This window comes from Neodiprion virginianus, chromosome 2 (assembly GCF_021901495.1).
Source record: "Neodiprion virginianus isolate iyNeoVirg1 chromosome 2, iyNeoVirg1.1, whole genome shotgun sequence".
Classification (NCBI taxonomy): Eukaryota; Metazoa; Arthropoda; class Insecta; order Hymenoptera; family Diprionidae; genus Neodiprion; species Neodiprion virginianus.
Window position 1 is genome coordinate 11,361,265 of NC_060878.1, and position 19,725 is coordinate 11,380,989.

At 34.9% G+C, this 19,725-nt stretch overlaps 3 protein-coding genes across 4 annotated transcripts; 2 read left to right on the plus strand and 1 right to left on the minus strand.

Moving 5' to 3' along the window:
- Positions 1 to 445: 445 nt before the first annotated feature.
- Positions 446 to 4,331, plus strand: LOC124297452 (rabenosyn-5). The gene is made up of 7 exons (XM_046748502.1): positions 446 to 753; positions 825 to 962; positions 1,843 to 1,983; positions 2,122 to 2,283; positions 2,454 to 2,808; positions 3,063 to 3,456; positions 3,635 to 4,331. Exons 1-7 carry the CDS (start codon positions 618 to 620, stop codon positions 3,854 to 3,856), a joined length of 1,548 nt encoding a protein of 515 aa, XP_046604458.1. The 5' UTR covers positions 446 to 617; the 3' UTR covers positions 3,857 to 4,331.
- A 234-nt stretch (positions 4,332 to 4,565) lies between these two features.
- Positions 4,566 to 17,027, minus strand: LOC124297451 (DNA repair protein RAD50-like). 2 transcript variants are annotated; one of them, XM_046748501.1, is made up of 18 exons: positions 16,789 to 17,027; positions 16,577 to 16,695; positions 15,533 to 15,786; positions 14,950 to 15,099; positions 13,535 to 13,976; positions 13,249 to 13,403; positions 12,908 to 13,106; positions 12,402 to 12,625; positions 11,949 to 12,214; positions 10,116 to 10,215; positions 9,908 to 10,028; positions 8,854 to 9,761; positions 8,322 to 8,741; positions 8,124 to 8,249; positions 7,148 to 7,423; positions 6,515 to 6,648; positions 6,274 to 6,405; positions 4,566 to 5,687 (listed from the first exon to the last, which is right to left on the minus strand). In XM_046748501.1, exons 3-18 carry the CDS (start codon positions 15,776 to 15,778, stop codon positions 5,477 to 5,479), a joined length of 4,110 nt encoding a protein of 1,369 aa, XP_046604457.1. In that variant the 5' UTR covers positions 15,779 to 15,786; positions 16,577 to 16,695; positions 16,789 to 17,027; the 3' UTR covers positions 4,566 to 5,476. The 2 variants fall into 2 exon arrangements, with proteins under 2 accessions (XP_046604457.1, XP_046604456.1); XM_046748500.1 differs by lacking the exon at positions 16,577 to 16,695.
- Positions 17,028 to 17,386: 359 nt separating this feature from the next.
- Positions 17,387 to 19,719, plus strand: LOC124298132 (RING finger protein 37). Its single transcript, XM_046749770.1, has 2 exons — positions 17,387 to 18,376; positions 18,809 to 19,719. Exons 1-2 carry the CDS (start codon positions 17,754 to 17,756, stop codon positions 19,638 to 19,640), a joined length of 1,455 nt encoding a protein of 484 aa, XP_046605726.1. The 5' UTR covers positions 17,387 to 17,753; the 3' UTR covers positions 19,641 to 19,719.
- The last annotated feature ends 6 nt before the right edge of the window (positions 19,720 to 19,725 follow it).

Below are 19,725 nucleotides of genomic sequence, written 5' to 3' on the forward strand. Positions count from 1 at the left end.
AGCTGCCATACATCTTATTTCATTCTCAAGAATATGATCCAAGATTAATTTTAAACAGAAGTGTACCTACCCACATAGTATCTCAACAAATCCATCAAGAGAAATCCGTGCAAACGAAATCTCTCGTTGGTTTCAAGCAACGAGTCATATCGAATGTAGACCTATAAAAGAAAAATATTTTTCTTGCAGTGATTGATTATCGTTACAACTATAAATCGTTCGATTTGATTTTTTTAAATACATCTTCAAGCTCTTTTACCTGACTTCACAACGCTACCATCTGTAGAAAAAAAAAACCCGCACCTGTAGTGTCAGAAAAACAAAAGACTTGCGTAAATAGGTTGATTTCTCTAGTTCTCAAGGACTCGAACAGTTTCAAACTTCGAGATCATTCGAATCACCGTTTCGAATACTATCGATCCGTAATGCAATCTGTAACTCGAGAGATCAATTATGCGAATCCAAGATGGCCGTTCCCGGCGCACGTTACTTGTGCTACTTGTCAAACGTCTGGCTGCAAACGTCAAGAGACCACCCACCGATTAATGTGGTGAATCCAGAAATAAAAACTTTGAAATATTATCGTAATTAATAGTACCGTGTGAAGTTCCCAAACGATGGCGGAAGGCGAACAAATGCTGGAGGGCTTCCTGTGTTCTATTTGCAAGACAGATTTGAAGACTCCGCATCAACTAACCAAACATTTTGAAGAATATCACAATGATAATCCAGAAATTCTGAAAACTCTCAAAGGTATTTCATTCCGTCGATTAATCCTTATTCCTTAGTGTTTCAATGACTCTAACTCGCAATGAATATTACAGAACTGTACGGTAAAGCGAAGAAAAAAATTTTAAAGCATGAGGGATCGTCGGAAGAATTAGTAACACTCGACACATCTTTGAAGTACCGTGAATCCAGCCTAGACTTTTACTACAACGATTGGGAACCTCAGGAATTGGGTATATTTATATTACTGAGATCTTAACAATTCTACGCACACATATGTGCGATTGTAGAATGTTTAAACCAAAAGTTAACATTTTCTTCCGAAGCTATTATCATTAATGTACTGTGATACTGAAAAAATCATCACTATACAACTTCAGAATGAGTTTTAAGAGATTGATTCGATGTTTTGAACAAAATGTTTTTCATGAAATAGATATCTCGTAAAGTTAGGACTTTCCAAAACGCATTAACTGTGACTTTTTACTTGAATAAGACAAAGTATATTCACTTTGCAATCACAACCATCTGAAAACTGAATCTATTCACGAAAGATTGGTTCTTTCTTCAATGATTCGTGACATTAATGTTACGAACTGTTCCTCATTTGATTTCGCAAAGTAGAAGTTTTTTTTTAAATTTATTATATTAAGTTACTACATTTCAGACAATTTCAAAGTTGCGAAATAGCTATTCATTCTAAAATTGCACCGAAATTCTGTGATTAAATTTTTAACAGACACCTTAGTTAAAATTAAAGTAAATTCAATTGAGGTAAAATTCATGCTAAAATCAAACTCATAATTTTATCCAAAAGTAATGGTTTTCTCTAACAATTAGACTCCTCAAACTTCTCTATTTATCTTTCAATTCTGAAATTATACTGAGGATAATATTTAATTCTGCTGGTATTCTTTCGGCATTATGTAGTACTCCTACTTCTACCGAATCACTATGCAATTTATTGCTTTCACTACGTTCACCAAAGCTCCACATGCATTCTTGAATAATCTTTTTAAGTAATTATTCAATCATTGAAATATTTAGAACTATACGTATTTGACAAAAATAAATAGTGCCATACTATTATGTATATTATCTGTATTATTGCAGGTGAAACTAGATCCTACACAAGATACTTTACTGATGTACGAAATGTAAGACTGGAAAGATATTCCGCTGAAACTAATAAACTTATAATAAGATTGGACAAACTATTAAATGAATTGCCATCAGATCCTATCAGCAGAAGAGGTTGTACATACTTGTTCATACATTTGTTATCGCTGCTATAAACTTAGAGTTGTACAGACTCGAAATGAGGATGTTTAACGGAATTTCATAACAGAATGATAAGAGATAAAGAATGTATGATATTATATTCATTTGCAGTCCATGAGCAATCCATTGTTCCGTGGATAGATGACAAGTCTGTTAAACTTTGTCCAACTTGCGCTAGGAGTTTTCATGTCGCTAGAAGAAAACATCATTGCAGACTATGTGGAGCCGTTATGTGCCACGATTGCACAATGTTTTTGGCATTGGGAGATGCAAGTAAGAAAAGATTGTTGGAAGCCCAGTTGAAAAAACTTCTCAAAAATTGTTCTTTTTTTTAGAAATTTTCTAACACAGAAATTGATGTATTTCCAGAAAATTCCTAGAAAGAAAAAAGTTTTACTACATTACGCATCGAACCTGGTAACGAACAGATCAATTATTTTTAGGAAATATGGTGAATCCGACCCTTGTACAAGATGATTCAGCAATATCTCCGACATCGACCGAATCCAGAATTTCTGGCCGATTTGTACGTGCCGGTATAGGATTATCAAAGTTGGCTAGATCCCCATCTAGCGGAAGTTTAAACAGTATTATTTCATTAGTTAATGATCCTTCTCGCAGTGAACAGCACTTCAGACTATGCGTTCATTGCGAAGAACTCCTCAGGTTTAGGGAGCAATTGAAAGAGAGAAAATTATCAAAACCGATCATTTGCCAGTTTTATGAAAAGATGCGTTCATATATAGACGAAGCAAACGAGCATTCAGTGATGTACAACAAGATGTGCGAGTCTTTAAGGTACACTAATTTTTGTATTTGCAACTGCAATTTCTAATTGGGTAATTGCATTTCAGTGACAAATATATAATATACTATGTAGACAAACAAATAATATGTGTAATTTGTCATTAGCACTGCATAAATTACAAATAATATTTCTCATTTGTAATTTGTAATTGCCTAATTACAATTTTTTCCCATCACTGACTCATTGTACCTTCAATTTCGAGATATACACATAAACACAAGTAACATTGACGTTTAAATTCTAGAAAAGGGGAAACCACGTATAATCTTCAGGATGCTCAAACGTTACGTGTTAAAATAGCAAAGCTAGCAGAGAACATAGACTTAATCAGTAAGAGAATCTCTATTTTGGGAATAAAGGACGTGGATAATCCCCCGAAAGGCCAAACTTTGAAGCTCCAGCAGATGATCAGATCAGCAGCGACAACGTTTTTGAAAGAACACTTACTAAACTCCAAGCCCTTGCCTACAGAGGAGGAATATACAGCATTCAAAGAAAGGCGTAGAAAAGCAATTGAGGATAGAATCGAGCATGAGAGACAAATGGAGATGGAGGAATTGCAAAGAGAGAGACGGAGGGAACAACAAAACCGAGAAGCGCTCATTAGCGATTTTGTCATAGTGTCAAGAAATGATCAGGTTCAAAATCTTTAAATAGTAACAAAAAGTAATCAATTCGTTTCTCTCATTAACCGTTTGACACTCCACTAGCAAAGTTTGGATGAAACTAGACATATAAATTTCATTTTGATTAGAAAGTTTGGTGTTTCAATGACATGCACTCCATATTAATCAGTAATTAGAAAACATTTTACAGATGATACTGGACAAATCACAAGGCTGGGGTCCATCAAGCGCAACACCAATACTCGCATCATCTATGGATCCGATAATAGAACAAATGAACAATCTTCGGGCGTATATAAAGCAAGCAAGGGACGCTCACAAGTATGACGAAGTGGCTACTCTAGAAACCAATTTGAGAGAACTGCAAAGTGCTTACTTTGCGATGAATCAAGGCAACAGTAGCGACAGCTAAAGGATTTTATTCACGTGATATTTTTTCCTTGGAATTATGTGAAGCTAATCACGTCAACATTCTATCCATCTATCTTTGAAACCAAAGAACAATACTCTTGATTCGAATAATTTAAGAAATTAAAGTATATATGATACATCTGTAAGTGATAGATACCTTGTTTTTGCCTCAAAGCACTTCGTACTGAAAAACCAATGCCGAATTGCGTCTATAATCACGACAGAGTTCAAATGTAGGAATAAATGATTATTAGCAATCGTCATTTATAGTCAAGGAACTAATATTTCTTGTGCATGTTTTCTAAGTCAGTTGTGTAGGTGTATCGATGCACTCTTGGCAAAATTGAACTTAAGTTAATGTCAAAGCAGTTCTGTATTTCAAAGTGTTGACTTTACACCTGTGAAACAAGATATAAATATTGGGAAAATAAGATATATGTATATGTTGAACATTATACGAAGGTATACATTTTTACTATGTATTCTATGTACAATTGAACTATTTATACATTTAGAAAAAATTAATTATAATATACACATTTTTTTCGCGTACATATCAACATAACAAAATTCTGTTACTTAGCCACCACCAAATTTAAATATTCTCAAATTTGACGATAAGATAGACAAATATTGACTTTTTACACACGGGCAAGTCAGAATTTTAGAAAAACTTACCTGTTATTTAATGACTTTTTCAGCTTTAAAAACTGGAATATTTCAATATTACACGTCCTCACAATTTAAATCCATTCGTATACTTTTTGCTATCTTCATGTTGATCACACAGTCACTTTTGCATACTTTGCTACAGGAATTAGAAAAAATGGACTTTTGAAACATTGTTGAAAGTAGCATCTACAGTCGTGAACTTCACACCACATCAAATTCCCAGAAAATAACTTGGCACTTCCAATGGTAAGTGAATAATATTTTTCGTTCAAGCTAACAGCCGAACAGTCTGAAAAGATTTGCATTCTTTAGTTTTTGCAAAAAGTGAAGTATACCTGTTTTCAAAGTGTGATCTGGATTCGGATTTTAAGTCAAGGCTGATATGCTGTGATACTTCTCAATAGTGACCAATATTGACGAAAATCCGGAGATTTATTGGAATGGTAATTACTTTTGTTACTATCATCTGTGAATAGGGAATACAGCTTTCGTGAAGAAAAACAAAAGAAGTTTAATTATACTAATTTATTTCGTTCTTAACAATAATTAACATATTTGTAATTGATACAAATCCTAGTTGAAAAGTTGAAAAAAAAAGTATAAAACAACATACTCGTAACGACGTATGTACAAGTATGATAAAGTATAAATGCAATGTTAAGTGTACATTAATAAAATACAAGACCTTTTAAGTAAAGAATGAATTGGAAAAATGAAACATATTTGTAAAACAAGCTACTACTGGAACATATATGTAGAAACTTCTAATACAAGCTCTCTCGATGAAAAGAAAATTCCTTATAAGAGTTTAAATAGTGAATATAATCTTATGTCTCTTTTTAAATTTATTATCAAATATCAATTATTGAATAAGGCAAAAATTCCCTGCGCAGTACTTTCCTTGTTACCGAACTACATATTCATACTTGATCGCACGACTAATCATCATTCATTCTCTCTCATTTCTCTTCTTGCGTGGAGGACTAACGGACGAATTGCCTTTCAGCAAATTTTTTCTTTCTTCGGCAAGTTCTTTTCGTTTACGTGTACGCCTTTCCACGTCTGCGGCATCTTCTTCACCTGAGGATTCTCCATTTTGAGAGCAATCATCAAATGTTGCATTGTTCTCAATGCACAACTCTTTAACCTCAGTCAGCCCTCTGTAAAGTAATCGTCAATGCATTAACACAGTCCATTTTCTGATATCTTGAGTAGCATATCCCGTAAATTGGAAAACATTCAGTATCTAGATGTGTTAATAAAAGGTGAGGATGAATGCACCATATTTTCTGTATCTCATGTTTGAAAAGGAAGAAAAAACTTTTAAAAAGTCTCTGGTAGTGTAATTTACGTCCGTGAAGGTGAATATATAATTCAAGATTTCTAGAATGCTTTACAAATAAATTGCGAGGTTCTTGTGAGCGAGTAAAATAAGCTCAAAAACATTATAATCATATGAAAAACACAAGCGTTTAAGCATTTTGAATATTCGTTTTACAAAACCTTGTCTTAAATTGCTGACATCATGGCTCCTGATATTCGAATTTGTTCAAGTTCATTTCTATCATAGAATGGGAATTTTGTTTAATTTGTATTTACTATCTTTGATGTAAATAACATTGCTAGAGATTTTTTCATATTTTCAACAGTCTTTTCTTTTCCTAACTTTTGATTAAGAACGTATGGGCTATAGAACATCACTCAGGTATTATGTAAAATTTGAAAAATTTGTTGAAGCTTACTTACTTCTCATTTCGATAAAGTTCGTAAACTTTTCCGACTTTGTCAACTTTACCTAGTTGAGTTATAAAGTCTTCGTCATGACTAATAACGATCAATTGGAAATTCTTCTGTTGTTTAGAACGAAGATTCACAATTCTGTAACATGCAAAAATAACATTGGATAAAAATACTATCCTTTTGATGGAAAAAATATGACTTTAATTAAATCCAGTAAATCAAGAAGCAATGATTTAACTACACTTACGAAACCAGTGCCTGAGCTAGACTTTTTATGTTATGCACATCAAGGTTTGTTGTCGGTTCATCTAATGCAAATATACCACAATTTTTAGCAAATGTTTCAGCTAAGGCCATTCTTATGATGATTGACGCAAGTACCTGCAAAATAATACAAAAAAAATACTTCATTTTCATCATCTGCAAGGATACTTTCACGTGTTTTTACTAGCTGAGATGTTCACTAAGATTTTGGGTCCCGTAGTCCAGTTAAAATAGAACACAGCAATTTTACTTATCGACGGCATCTGGGGAATTTTGGTGAAATAATGAATTTTTTCTTAATTTGTGAATCCGACTCCGTTTCCGACATATGCAGACGTAATTCGATGTCAAATTTTCCGCTCTACACGACGGTCAAATCGTTTTTCATCTATCGATAGCAGTTTTCAAGGAAAACGCAAAAAATGTGCACTTTTGCTGTTTTCTCGAAACGTCGGCTCCGTAGCTCAAAAATGACTTCAGATTTGAGATCCTGAGTGTCGAAAACCTCCATATACAAAAGATCAGCCATATCCCGAATATTTTTAATTCAGACCTATTTTGACTGGACTACTGTTTCTGTCTCACAATCAGTAATCACAAACTACGGGTTTCTCACCTTTTGCCCTGCACTGCAACGTCCCTTCATGTCCATAGTGACCTTTTGTTTCTCTTGAACAACTTTGTAATTGTAAACTCTTTTTTTGTTGCCCATTCCTTCGGTTGAATCTGTATGAATCTGAATAGCCGTCGTATCTTTACCCTTATAGATTTGCGTCCACAATCTTAGTATAATCCGGTTTACTGAAGCCATTCGTTCTTCGTGAAACTCAATTATTGCCCTATCCAAGGCTGTAGTATACGCCACGAGGTCGTTTATTGCTTCCTCTTGCACCTAGTATACATAGAAATGCATGGAGTGCAGGCCTGAGTAAATGCCCTGCTCCTAAAATTTAACTGGCCATCCATTTTTCCTTGAAAAATTGCTCAAGTCCAAAGGTACGTGACTTTGCGAAAAAATCGCAAACAACTGTTCTGGACAGCTGTTCAGAAAACTATTTTCAAGCTCAAAATACCAGCCTTAAGGTGCTTCTTTAAAAATTTACTCTACATCAATTATAAACGCGTCTATGGTAACTTGTTCGTCTGTTACGTTTGACCAAGTTTCCGGAACACATTTTCGTTCGATGTTCGCTAACTGAGAAAAAAAAATCGTGTGACGTATTTCAATACGCGATTTTAAGGTGATCTGTTTGCACTTCAAACCTGCTATTTCAGAAGCAGCAAAAATTACTCTGTTCTTTGCAGCCCTTTAAATTCAAAGATCATTTTACAACTTGTACAGATATAATTTATAAAGATAAGATTTTTTCGCCAAGTCATGCAACTATGAAATTTTACATTTGTGAAATGAAAATAGGTAAGTCGTTAATTCTTATGAACAGTTGATCATGAGAACTGAGATCTCCAAACTCAAGTCGCCTTACTTTGCCATATTTCCTTATACTGTAAAGATTTCTTCTTATGAAATCTACCAAGTTTAGCTGAAAAACATATGTAAAATAATACTAAGGTGTTTTTTAACATATACTCACAACAACTTCAGCGGACTTGCGCATGTAATTTTTAAGAGCCAATCTATACACTTCTTTGTTCAATTCACGTTTCAACTGTTTAATATTACGCTCCATTTCGTCTTGCCCTCCTTGTTCGAGGTTTTTCTGAAATTACGAATACCAAAGAAATTAATTCCAGACCTGAATTTATCCTTCAAATTTCTCAAACACACTTACTTCGCGAATGAGAAGTTCTTCCTCGTCTATTAGTTTTTTCTTGTGATCTAACAGCTGGCGATAATTCATGTTACCTAACTTCTCTCGTAACTCTGTTATTTCACGCTGAAGCACTACGGCTGCTGCGCCCTTTTCCTTCAATATCATGTTGTCGCTCATGTCGCGTTTGCGGGTCTCTTGTTTCGAGATTTCGTTAATTATTTCGTTAATTTTTGTAGTAACTTCAATTTTATTCTTTTGCAATTCTTCATCCATCTGTTGATACTTCTTCATTTCCAATTCAGATTTCCTCAACGAGTCCGTTACTCCATTGCGGATGCTATTATCAATTTGCGATTGGATAGTGTTCAAATCATGCAGGCTTCTTGATTTTTGAGATACAACACTCCGATCGTTGTCCAGCGATTCTCGGTGCTCTCGCTATAAAATAAAAATTATAATTAATGATGACATACCACAATGTTTACAATCATAAAAATTTGAATATACTTCTAAGTGCAGTTTCAAGAGCGATTCATGAGTTTAAAAATACCTTTATTTTTTGGAGTGAATCATTTTTGGCTGCCAGATTCTGATTAACGGGTCCCAATTGCACCTGCAATTGCTGCACGTTTTCTTGTAGAGATACTTCTTCAGCGTGCAAGTCTTTCAATTTGTCCTGCAGCTGCTGTAGTTTCTGTACTTCAGACTTCATTCTCAATTGCTCCTCGACCAGTCTATTTCTAGACTCTCTTGCCTGTTGTAATTTATCGTTATGAGTGCTTAATGATAATTGCAGTTTTTCGATCCTTTTGCGTATAGTGCTGAGAGATTTTCTCAACAACTCTTGCTCGGTTTGTGCTTCTTGCATAGACCTCTCGCCGACTTTGTCAGAAAGACGAGCTTTGACTCGAGCAATAGATTGATTCAGTTTTACGACTTCTGCAGAATACTGATCCCACTGTGCTACATCACAGACAATGTCTTTGCATTGCGCTAGTTTACTCTCAGGTTCAGCAATCTGTAGTTGCAGTTTCTCAACTCGCGCGTGAGACTCTGATAATTTCTGTTTCACTTGAATCAAGTCGTTTCTCAACTTCTTTAAGGTGGTTTCTTCTATTTGTTTAACTTTGTCGACAAGTGGCTTCAATTGCAGCAAAGAATCGTACCGCTCTTGCTGAACTTTCAACTTTTCTTCACAAGTTTTCAACTGGTTAGGATATTTGTTCACTTCCTCGTTCAACTCAGATTTGAATTCTTCAATTTCCTGCTGACTATCGAAATTACGGTGACAGAGCGGACAGCAGGAATCTGTTTTCTTTATATAATCTTTGTACGCTATACTTTTGTAAGTATACATTCCTTTGGAATCCTGCAAATCTTGCACGGTTTTCTTTGCATGTAGCAAAACTTCTTCGTAGTCTATACCATGGCACATGGTGGCTATTTTATCTTGAATGTCTGAAATAATATGTGTACCTCTTGTTTACTCTGCATAGTATTATATGTTTCAAATTTTTAATCAGAACAGTGTTTTTGATACGTTCAAAATCCATAATTCGAAGTAGAACTTTTTCATGCAATAAAAAGTACCCTCATATGTTTACCCTCAAGCTCGCTATTTTTTTCCTTCATTTCATGTTCGTGATGTTTTTTTGTAGTTTCAAGTGTGGTCAGCACACGTTGCTCTTTCTGCAATTGGTGGTTCAATTGTTTGATTTGTTCACTCTGAAATGAAATAATGAAACTGATAAAGTTGATGAAAATTTTAAAGTATCAATAAAAATGATTTTCGATTAATAATTTTTTACTCACAAAGCTATCGTGAATTCCACTAAGAGTATGTTTCAAATTTGATTCCGGTAATACTTCGGTTTTCAAAAGCATCTTCAAGTTCGCCTGATGCTTGTTTTTCCTAATAAAAAAATTCTAATTTAGGTATCACTGGTAGAGAAAAATCTCAGAAATTCGAAATTTATAGAAATTAATTGAAATGAATATTTTTAAAATGCTGTTGAACAATTTTGAACATATCTGTAGAGGAATGTTTTCAATAAACTTTTAATTATTAAACTTTACAATCTCGGTATCCATGGTCAAATATGCTTGTGGATCAACTCTTATCTTTCCAAACGTACTCAAATTGTTCAATTCAACGACTGTTTTTCTATGCCTATAAAAGCAATTTCAGGGATACCTTAAGGATCTCACCTTGGCCCCCTACTGTTCATTATATTTATTAATGACATCAAGGATTATATATATCTAGGACTGAATTTCTTTTATACGCAGACGATTTGAAAATATTGGAAGTAATTAGTACACCCCTTGACTTTTCTGCTTTGTAAAGAGATATTTTAACCATTGAGAAATCGATGGTTGACGCTGAGCTACCCTTGAATACTTCAAAATGTTTCTCTGCTAGTGTTACCAGATCTTCATCTTCTTTGAATTATAAACACAAATTGTTCAATAACGCGATTAAACAGGTGCAGACAAAATCTGACCTTGGCGTTATTCATCAGCAGCAATTATGCTTCCGCAAACATATCGACTTAATAAATGCCAAGGCTCACGAAACGTTTGGATTTATTATTAGGAACACGTGCAATTTTACTAACATTAACTCTGTACTATATCTTTACAAAACCCTTGGCTGTCCAATTTTATTATATTGTTGTCCAATTTGGTGCCTATATACACGGTCGATATTTTAGAATCTGTCCAGCACCGTATTGCCAGGCATCTAGCGTTCAAATTGGGTAACCCTATGAACAGGTTTGATCACGATTTCAGCCCATTCATTCAGCGATTTAAATTAAGTACCATTAAGTCCCTTCATGTAACCTCAGACAATCTATTGACTTTTAAGATTTTAAATGGTAATTTTAGATGTGATCGCATCGCGGAAATGTTTGTAGTACAAGATATCAATCATCCAATTGGAAACCCACGGACTCTTTGTGAGGATTCGGTAGCTGAAAGCAACCTATATACTAGCACACTACTAATCGTATCTTTCGAAATTGGAACATACTACCCTCAGGCACTCGCGCCCTGGACTCTTTAGAATTGTTTAAACTTGAAACCTGCAAATGTAGCCCAAAAGTATCCTAAACCCAGTACCCTGTTCGGCCTTCTACTGTGTTTTGTCACTTCGAAACATTAATTATACATTTATTGGATGGTCCACCTATGTTGTTTTTGTTAATATACATGTAAAATGACTTGTGTCCGTCAAATTATTAATAAATAAATAAATAAATAAAACTAGAATTTAGAAAACTTTTCAGAAATTTTCAAGATATATCAAGGTTTTTCTACAAACCTGTCGTAATTAATTTCCTGCATCGAAATTGTAATAGTTCATTTCTATTAAATTCCTCAAAATTACTAAAATTTGTCAGAAATTTGTAGAAAAATTGATAAACTATCAGAAATTCACGTTTGGAGTAAATTCGTAGAAATATATAGAAGTTTCTGAAAATAATACTTGCCAGTCATTATCAATAACGGGCTACATTCAATTCTCTTTGATACAAGTAGCGAACGGTCTTATGCTATACTGAATGAAGTTACAGTGAAGTTTGTCTGGCTATTTTGATTGTAAAAAATGAGTTTTTTCAATACAATGTAAAAATTACGCACAACTTCTGAATGTCCTTTTCTTTTACTGCCAAAGATGATCTGAGCAGATCCAATTCAGCATGTAGTGAACTTTGTTGCTGAAGTAATTTCACTTCTTCATCCAATTTATCCAAACTTAATTCCATCTGATCCCGCTTTTTGATTTCATCTTCTATGTTTTTTTTCACAGCATCAACGTCAAAACTTGCAGCCATGGTATCAAGTTTTGTATTTGCTTCTTGCAATTTAGAGTCGACTAACTCCAATTGGCTGGCTAGCATGTTCACCTAGTGAAATATTCTCTCTGTTAAATAAAGCAGTTTACATCGGTGTCGACAAATTTCTGATTTTTTTTCGTTGACCAAGTTCATTAGCTTTATCTTACTGTAAAAAAAAGTAGTAACTGAAATATTGCTACAATATATTATGGAAAGTAGTCACATTCAATAAATGAACGAGAAAAAAACAACATACTTCCTCTATTTGCGCACGAATTCTCCTTGTCTCCGTTCGTTTCTCGGCTATCTGCCTTTTGAACAGGACCATTTCTGATTCGAGTTTAGATTTCTGATCTCTGAGGGCATCCAATTCCTCTTGTAATGTTTTTTCAACAGCCTGATGCTTGAGCGCTATGTCCTTGATATTCCGTTCCATCTCAGTCAATTTATCTTTCAATTGGTCGAAACCAACAGCAGCTTCTACGAAAGAGAAATATTCAATCATAGCAACAATATAACATATCCTGCAATAAAAATTCTTATAAAAGTGTCTGGGCATGTTAGAAATTCAAAATTACAGTTGAAACATGTAAATAAAATGAAATCAGGCTTTCCAGTGCTCAAGCCAGGTAATTTTAGAGTAAATAGGAGAAAGCTATGTGAAAATAAAGGGGTAATTAGCGTTCCAATATTTAGGAAAATAGCCCAATAGGGGACGCACTGTGTAGCCTGTGAAATTGAAAACTTCTGATCACACTCTACCTGTCTCTGTTACTTCTTCTCCAACTTCATCGAGACCCCATTCTGTTCGCATTTGACTAAGTTTACAGTTACGGAGCGAAATATTTTTTTCCAACGCTTGAGCCTGCTCTTTCAACTTTCCAATCGATAATTGCTTATTGCTGATAGTGACTTTTAACTTGCTTTCCTCTTTGTTCATATCTCTCGATTTATTCTTCAGCTGAAATAGTAGAAAAAAAAAATTTCAGTAATATGAAAAATGATGGGCGATTTGAAAAGATAATACTTTGTGTTCTACGAAATTGGAATGATATACGAAATCACATACTGCAGTCTCATTCGCATCGCTATGTCTAACTTACCATTTCCATCTCACTTTCCATTTCAACCCGTGTATTATCGAATGCAGCAATTTCTTTTTGCAGTTCTTCCGCTGTCCCGTCGTGAAGAACTTGTATGCTCTCTTTCAATTCCATTATTTGCTGTTTTATCAGTCCATATTCAGTTTTTTTTGTTTCTGTGAATACAATAATTCACGAGATTGATTTATGTCTCAATATTTATATATTAACCATATTTTCACGGGGATTCGACGCTGTCGAAATTTTTCAAAAATATAATCTTCTATAATGCTACAGTTTTGCTCACCTTTTTCCGTATGTAACTTGATGTAATGTGCTTCAGAATCACGAAGTTCGTTCATTTTCTCATTAAGAGGCTTCATTTTTTCAACAACTTCAGAAACTTTTTGAATAGACTTTACCAGTCGAGTTTCATACTTTTCCAAGCTCTTTTTCTTCTGGTTAGATTCTTCAAGCAAAATTTCCAACGACTCTCTCTGAGCTTTAGTAACACGAAGATCGTTTTTTATCTTGTTATTAAACTTTCTAATTCTCTCGACTGCTTTGTTGTATTTATCAGAGTCAAAAATCTGATCGAATCTTTCTTTCAGTTTTTTTCCATCTTCTAATGGCCATGTCGAATCTTCTTGATGACAAAAAATTACGTGATTTAAAATAGGTTTTGACACTCCCAAAGCCAAACCCATTTCAAGATCCACATCGGCGCAGCGATGGCTTATCGATACGTTCTGATTAAAAAACAAAAAAAAAAAGAAATATATGTATGCATGTCTTTACGAATGTATATGTTAGGGAGGCCATAAAAGAATTTCTTTCATTTTTTCGCTCTTATTCCTCAAATGTTGGTTTTTGAGAGAAAAAAGATCCTCCCAAAAGATCAGCTCTCTAGCTCAAACTAACAAGTCGCTATTTCAAATTTTATTTTCCATTCATTTAATATGGGAAAAATTCACTTTTCATTAAAATTTAAAATACTCGTAAGCTGTTTAATATTTTTTTAAATTCATACAATCCTTATAGCTAATTCTTTAAGCTTACCAAAACTAACTTTAAGCAATAAAGAGAAAATCAAACCAAAATAAATGAGTTTTTAAATCATAATTTAAAATAGCAATTACATTGAAGATTTTTTGATACTAATTTTTTCCATTTTACCAGCGACTTTTTCAAAACCCGTTTTTCAAGAACGTGTATCTCAGCAAGGGATAAGGATTTTTTGGATTTTCAAACACGAAACAAAAGGTTTATTTTTCTGATTTCAAGCAAGAAAATTTTTTCTGAAACTCGGTCGACGCGTCCAGATTTTATTCACGTTTTAAATTAGTCCAGGTTTTTTTTTGTTTAGCCCACACTATATATAATGCATATGTATACATTAGCGTGTTTCTCTTAGAAGCTACATTTATTAATTGTTTACACCTAAAATCTCTAAAATTGTCAGAATTTACAAATAAAATGCATCCATTCTATGTAAATTAAATAGAAAAAGTTCGAATTCCAAAAGGGACTTTTTAAAATTGTATTCAGAGGCTTCCTTTGGTGATATTTATTTATTTATATATTGATGTGTAAGTTTTTTAGTTCAAAGTAAAAATAAAAATGTAGCTTCGAAACAAAATCCTCTAAAGTATATACATTTCCTTTACCCACAATTGTTAAAATCGCAAATGACGTCACATAACTTTTACTAGCATTTCTCACCTCTCCCGTTTTTATGTTCTTTGTAGACAGAGTAGTGTCCAGGACTTTACAGCCTTTCTTAAACTTTTTTTGAACAGATAATAGCCTTCGCGATACCGTTACTATGTTTCCTTTGGTATCGCACATCTCAGCTATCACCACACCTTTTACCTAATAACAAATCGAAAAGTCATAAGGTCAATGTTAAACCTAACAAACCTTGAAAAATATCACATCAACATATTTAGGGTTCAAATTTCAAATTCTGCTTAATTTTACCCTAATGTACGAGAATTTGTTCTGAAATCACGCGTCAGTCACAAAGTATAACGTACCTTCCTGAAAAGGCTTAAGGTATTCAGTGATTTGACACAAATTATATCGATTTTTCTCAAAGTGCTGTACGACAAAAATTATGGAACAATATTATAAAAAGTGTGAAATTATGTAAGGGAATAATTAGTAATTCTAACGACAGATTGTCATCAACGTCCCGAGCATTTGGTTGATTGTTTACTTATTGAGATTCTACTGAGGCAAGCAAATTTTTTCATAAATAAATCGTTTGATACAAATATTTTTTAATTCTGTTGTTCCTACTTACGGAGCATTCGTCGGTTAGCAAAGCATCGTGTACGAATGAATTCTGGTTGTTTGCACCACAGCCAGGCGGAAAATCCCCTGTGCTCGCATATTTTAGGGCCTCGATAATGGTTGTTTTCCCGGTTCCATTTGGTCCAAAAATCATAGTCAACGGGTGACTGAACCTTATTGTTTGTAATCCCCTCTCATCATCGCCAGGGCCGAAGTTTCGGATTCCAGAAATCCCTAATCTTCTTACCCTCGACATTTTTGACTCTGAAAATTAGACAGAAATACGCATTGTTATTGATACACAACTTAAATTACTGATCTTACAGTGTTTAATTTTGACAATAATGAATCTATACAACAAACTCTTGGTACTTTTTCTATTTTGTCATCAATAACAATTTGATCATGGACAAATCAGACAGATTTTTTTTCGACATTGCAAAACGTTCAATTTAAAGGTAAGGGCATAAAATTTGAACAAAGATTAATGAGCTATCAAGAAATTCACATTTTAACTTCCTGAAATGGAAATTGCGATCATGTACACAAGCCAAACGATTTTTGGACACCGGTCCAATGAATGACAACTTCAGTAATCGAAGAAAGTCGTTTTTCATCGTTGCACTAATAATGTACCAATAATATGAAACTAACATCTTGCAATTTGTGTCCGATTTTTAGAGTTAAAATCTACCAAACTGGATTTGAAAAAGAAAAACATGATCCATAAAAATGTGAGACACGTTTTCAGCGTGATGTTATAAAGGAAGTTATCAAAAAATCATAAAACATGCTTCGTGATCGAGTTTATTCCTGAAAATAACTGTACAATAAGTTATGAAAGCTGAATTTAAGGTGCAATCGGCGTTGCAAGAACAAAATGGCAATCGCATTCGATAGATGCATCAAAATTTGAACGACGAAATACAAGAAATAATTATGAGATTTATGGAGAAAAATAATGCAAAGAGCCTTGTCAGAATGCATTCGATGTGAAAATAACTATAAGTAATAATTAATAACTAAGACGTGTGTTGACTGTGGTCTTCCAAACCTGTTAGAACACGCGGGAAAACGAGGTCCAGTTATTCGGACGTTATCGCAATTTTACTTTCATGGTTAGAAAGGAATCAACAAAAATTTCAGTATCCTGCGATTGATCCAAATCCTTGTCTAAATTATTAAAAATAATTAACAGTCAATCACATAGTAACAAAAGACTGAAAATTACGAGGGTGGGTATATTTTTCATTATATGCCGGTTACCTTTGAGATTCCAGAGCTGCCACGCAGTTGTACTTCAATGACAATTTTATGGCAAAAGCCGCTTGACAGGAATTTGGCACTTAGTGCCTGAATAGTTTGAACACTGAATAACGTTTTGCAACAAGAGAGAACTCTATACTTGACAGTGTTTAGCTTATCAATTACTCGTAAATGTCCTGTTGACTTCCATCGCATTGAATACGCACTTCACCAAAGAACATAGATGTACATGGAAGCACAGGTCCCGTGTTAACGTTAAAGCCAACAATTTAGTTCCCGAAATGAACGCTTAACGTCGCTACTCACTCGTACGTGTAAGTAGCGCTATGTGTAGTGTACGCATCGGCTGGCATGCGGACACGGAACGCCCCGAGCGCTTCCGGCGGTTGAGGTGATAAGCTCGCTCAGATCACCCCAAGAGCTGGCTTCAGCATGCCACTGATATAGGTATGTCTATGGTTTCAATCGGTATTTTATTTGAAACACCAGCTTCAGCGACATCTGTACCAGGACCATCGGGCCACTTTCTACACCTCCGTGAAGTTGGCCCCCCGAAGTTATTATTTTTAAATCTAATTAATGCAATTCGCTGCTACATCGCTGCTTCGAGCGATTACAAACCATGTGAACCAGCTATGCAACCACAATGTAGTTTAGATCTACGAATTTTCAAGGAGGATAGATATCGTTGTTGTTTTTGCTACCCACGTGAAATACTCTGAAGGTCAAACGATATTGGAACACAATTTGACAAGAGGTGATATTAATTAAACCACATACCATGCCACACACAGTGAATACATTTTACAAAACAGGATAAGGTTTTGGCAAAACTTGCCAACGGCAAGGAATAAATGGTTATTATGGCAGGCCAAATATGCGCCGCAGAAACGGTTGAATTGTTGATTTCCTAAGGATGTCACAACAGTTAAAACTTCAAGGCCAATACCACCGGAGAGAGAGAGATGTTGCTAAACTTCTGTCACCCCTGTCTGAGACCAGAGATCAGCTGTAGTACAATAAGCACCGAAGGGTACGACGTAAAGAATCTTGTGAACGAATCATCGCAGGGTTTTTTGGCATACGCATGCATAAAACCACCCATAAACATTGACCTAACCTTTATTTGCAACGTTGAAATAAGTCGAGTTATAGTCTGGCCCTCAGTCGGCTCCCAGAAATCGTCCGGGTTTCAGCTGATGGCTAAATCAACTACCGATACTGGAGTACCTTACTCCACATTGTCAAATGCATATTTAAGTGCTGCTCAGGGTGGAGTAATTTTCTACAGGAGAGACATTAACGAGACTCTGACTTGCGTGCCGAACGGCTTCTTACAGCGGTACATCAAGATTTCTGATCACCATGCCGTGAACAAGGCTACTAATCTCAGGCTTTGTATTGTCAAAACGGCAAACTCTGTTCCTGCCATTGGAAGAATTGAAGTTTGGGGGAGAGTCGCACGATGCTGTGGAAGAGACGTCATTGCTGGAGTAAATTCCCTCTGGACACAAGAACATAGTCCCCGTATTCCTACTATTGATGAAATTAGAGAGTCTCCTACGAAAAAAGATGATCATAATAGTTTGTGAGTATTTTCATAGTCTTCTTCGACCACAAGAAGGCGTTGTAATGTGAAAAGAAAAACAAAGTAGGCAAATTTCGTTCCTCAGGGAAAGCGAAGCGTTGGAAAGAAATATCGTTCTAATAATGCTGTTTTCGTATAGAAACCCTATGATGGAAACTATGATAAGGTGAAAGTTTGTAACTGTCATTTAACAAATTCAGGTGAAAAAAACTCTGTTTTGTAACTTTATACTATGCGTAATCACAGGTTACTGATATTCAGACAATACCAAAGTTGCAAAGTCAAGATTTTTCTTAAAAATGCATTGTTTCGTTAATGTTATGAATTTTAGCCTCATGTAATATTGTTCTGGTGGATTTTGATATTCACTTAATCAATTATGGTTAGTTATGAAGTATAGGAATTTTTTCATTCTGGTATTATTTCTTTCAGGGAGAAGAGTAACTGCGCTGTAGAAATACCAGAAGATTTTCTCGATCCAATAACGTATGAAGTAATGGTGCAACCGATTATGCTGCCAAGCGGCAAGATCATTGATCAATTGACTCTAGAACGGCATGAGCAAAACGAAGCCTTATGGGGTCGCTCACCATCTGATCCATTCACCGGTATTCCGTTTGGAAATACTTGTAAACCAATAATAGCAACATCGCTTAAAGCAAGAATTGACAAATTCCTAATAGAAAATAGTAACGATGACAATATAAAAAAATTACCAAGAACAGTCGGTCGGAAGATATCGCAAGTATGTGATCAATTAGTGGGTGTTGAAAAAACTGTCTGTGCAAATAGCAAGTCCACTGTTCTAAAAGTGAAATCTAGTCATACATTGAAGCGAAACATTCCGTCGAACTTGACGAATAGCCAGCACAAACTTCCGGTTCTAGTTATGTGCACCAAACAATCCTTAGATTTGACGGAATCTAAACGAACTCGATTAAGCAAAACTCCGCAACACTGTACTGTCAGCGATGATATCGATATTGAGGGTGATTGTGCGAGGAATATTAGCAATGAAATTGACGGTGATTTGGAATTGAATGTCAAGTCTGTCTTGTCAGGTCTCAAACGATTCAATGGGCCAAAAACTCGCGAAGCATCTGGAGTACCGAAAGGTTGCTCATGTTGCAAGTCTAGTATTCTGTACAAATTGCCATGCAAGCACGTTATTTGTAGGAGAGTTCTTACAACTGTGAAATTGCCAAAGTGCCAGCATTGCGGCTTGTCTTACTCAACGCGTGACCCGATAAGGATACATGACTAGCTCTTTCCTAGAATTAATTGTTAAGTGTAAATAGTTTGACAATATTGTTGTTCAAATTTGTAATAAACGATCTTCTTTATATTGA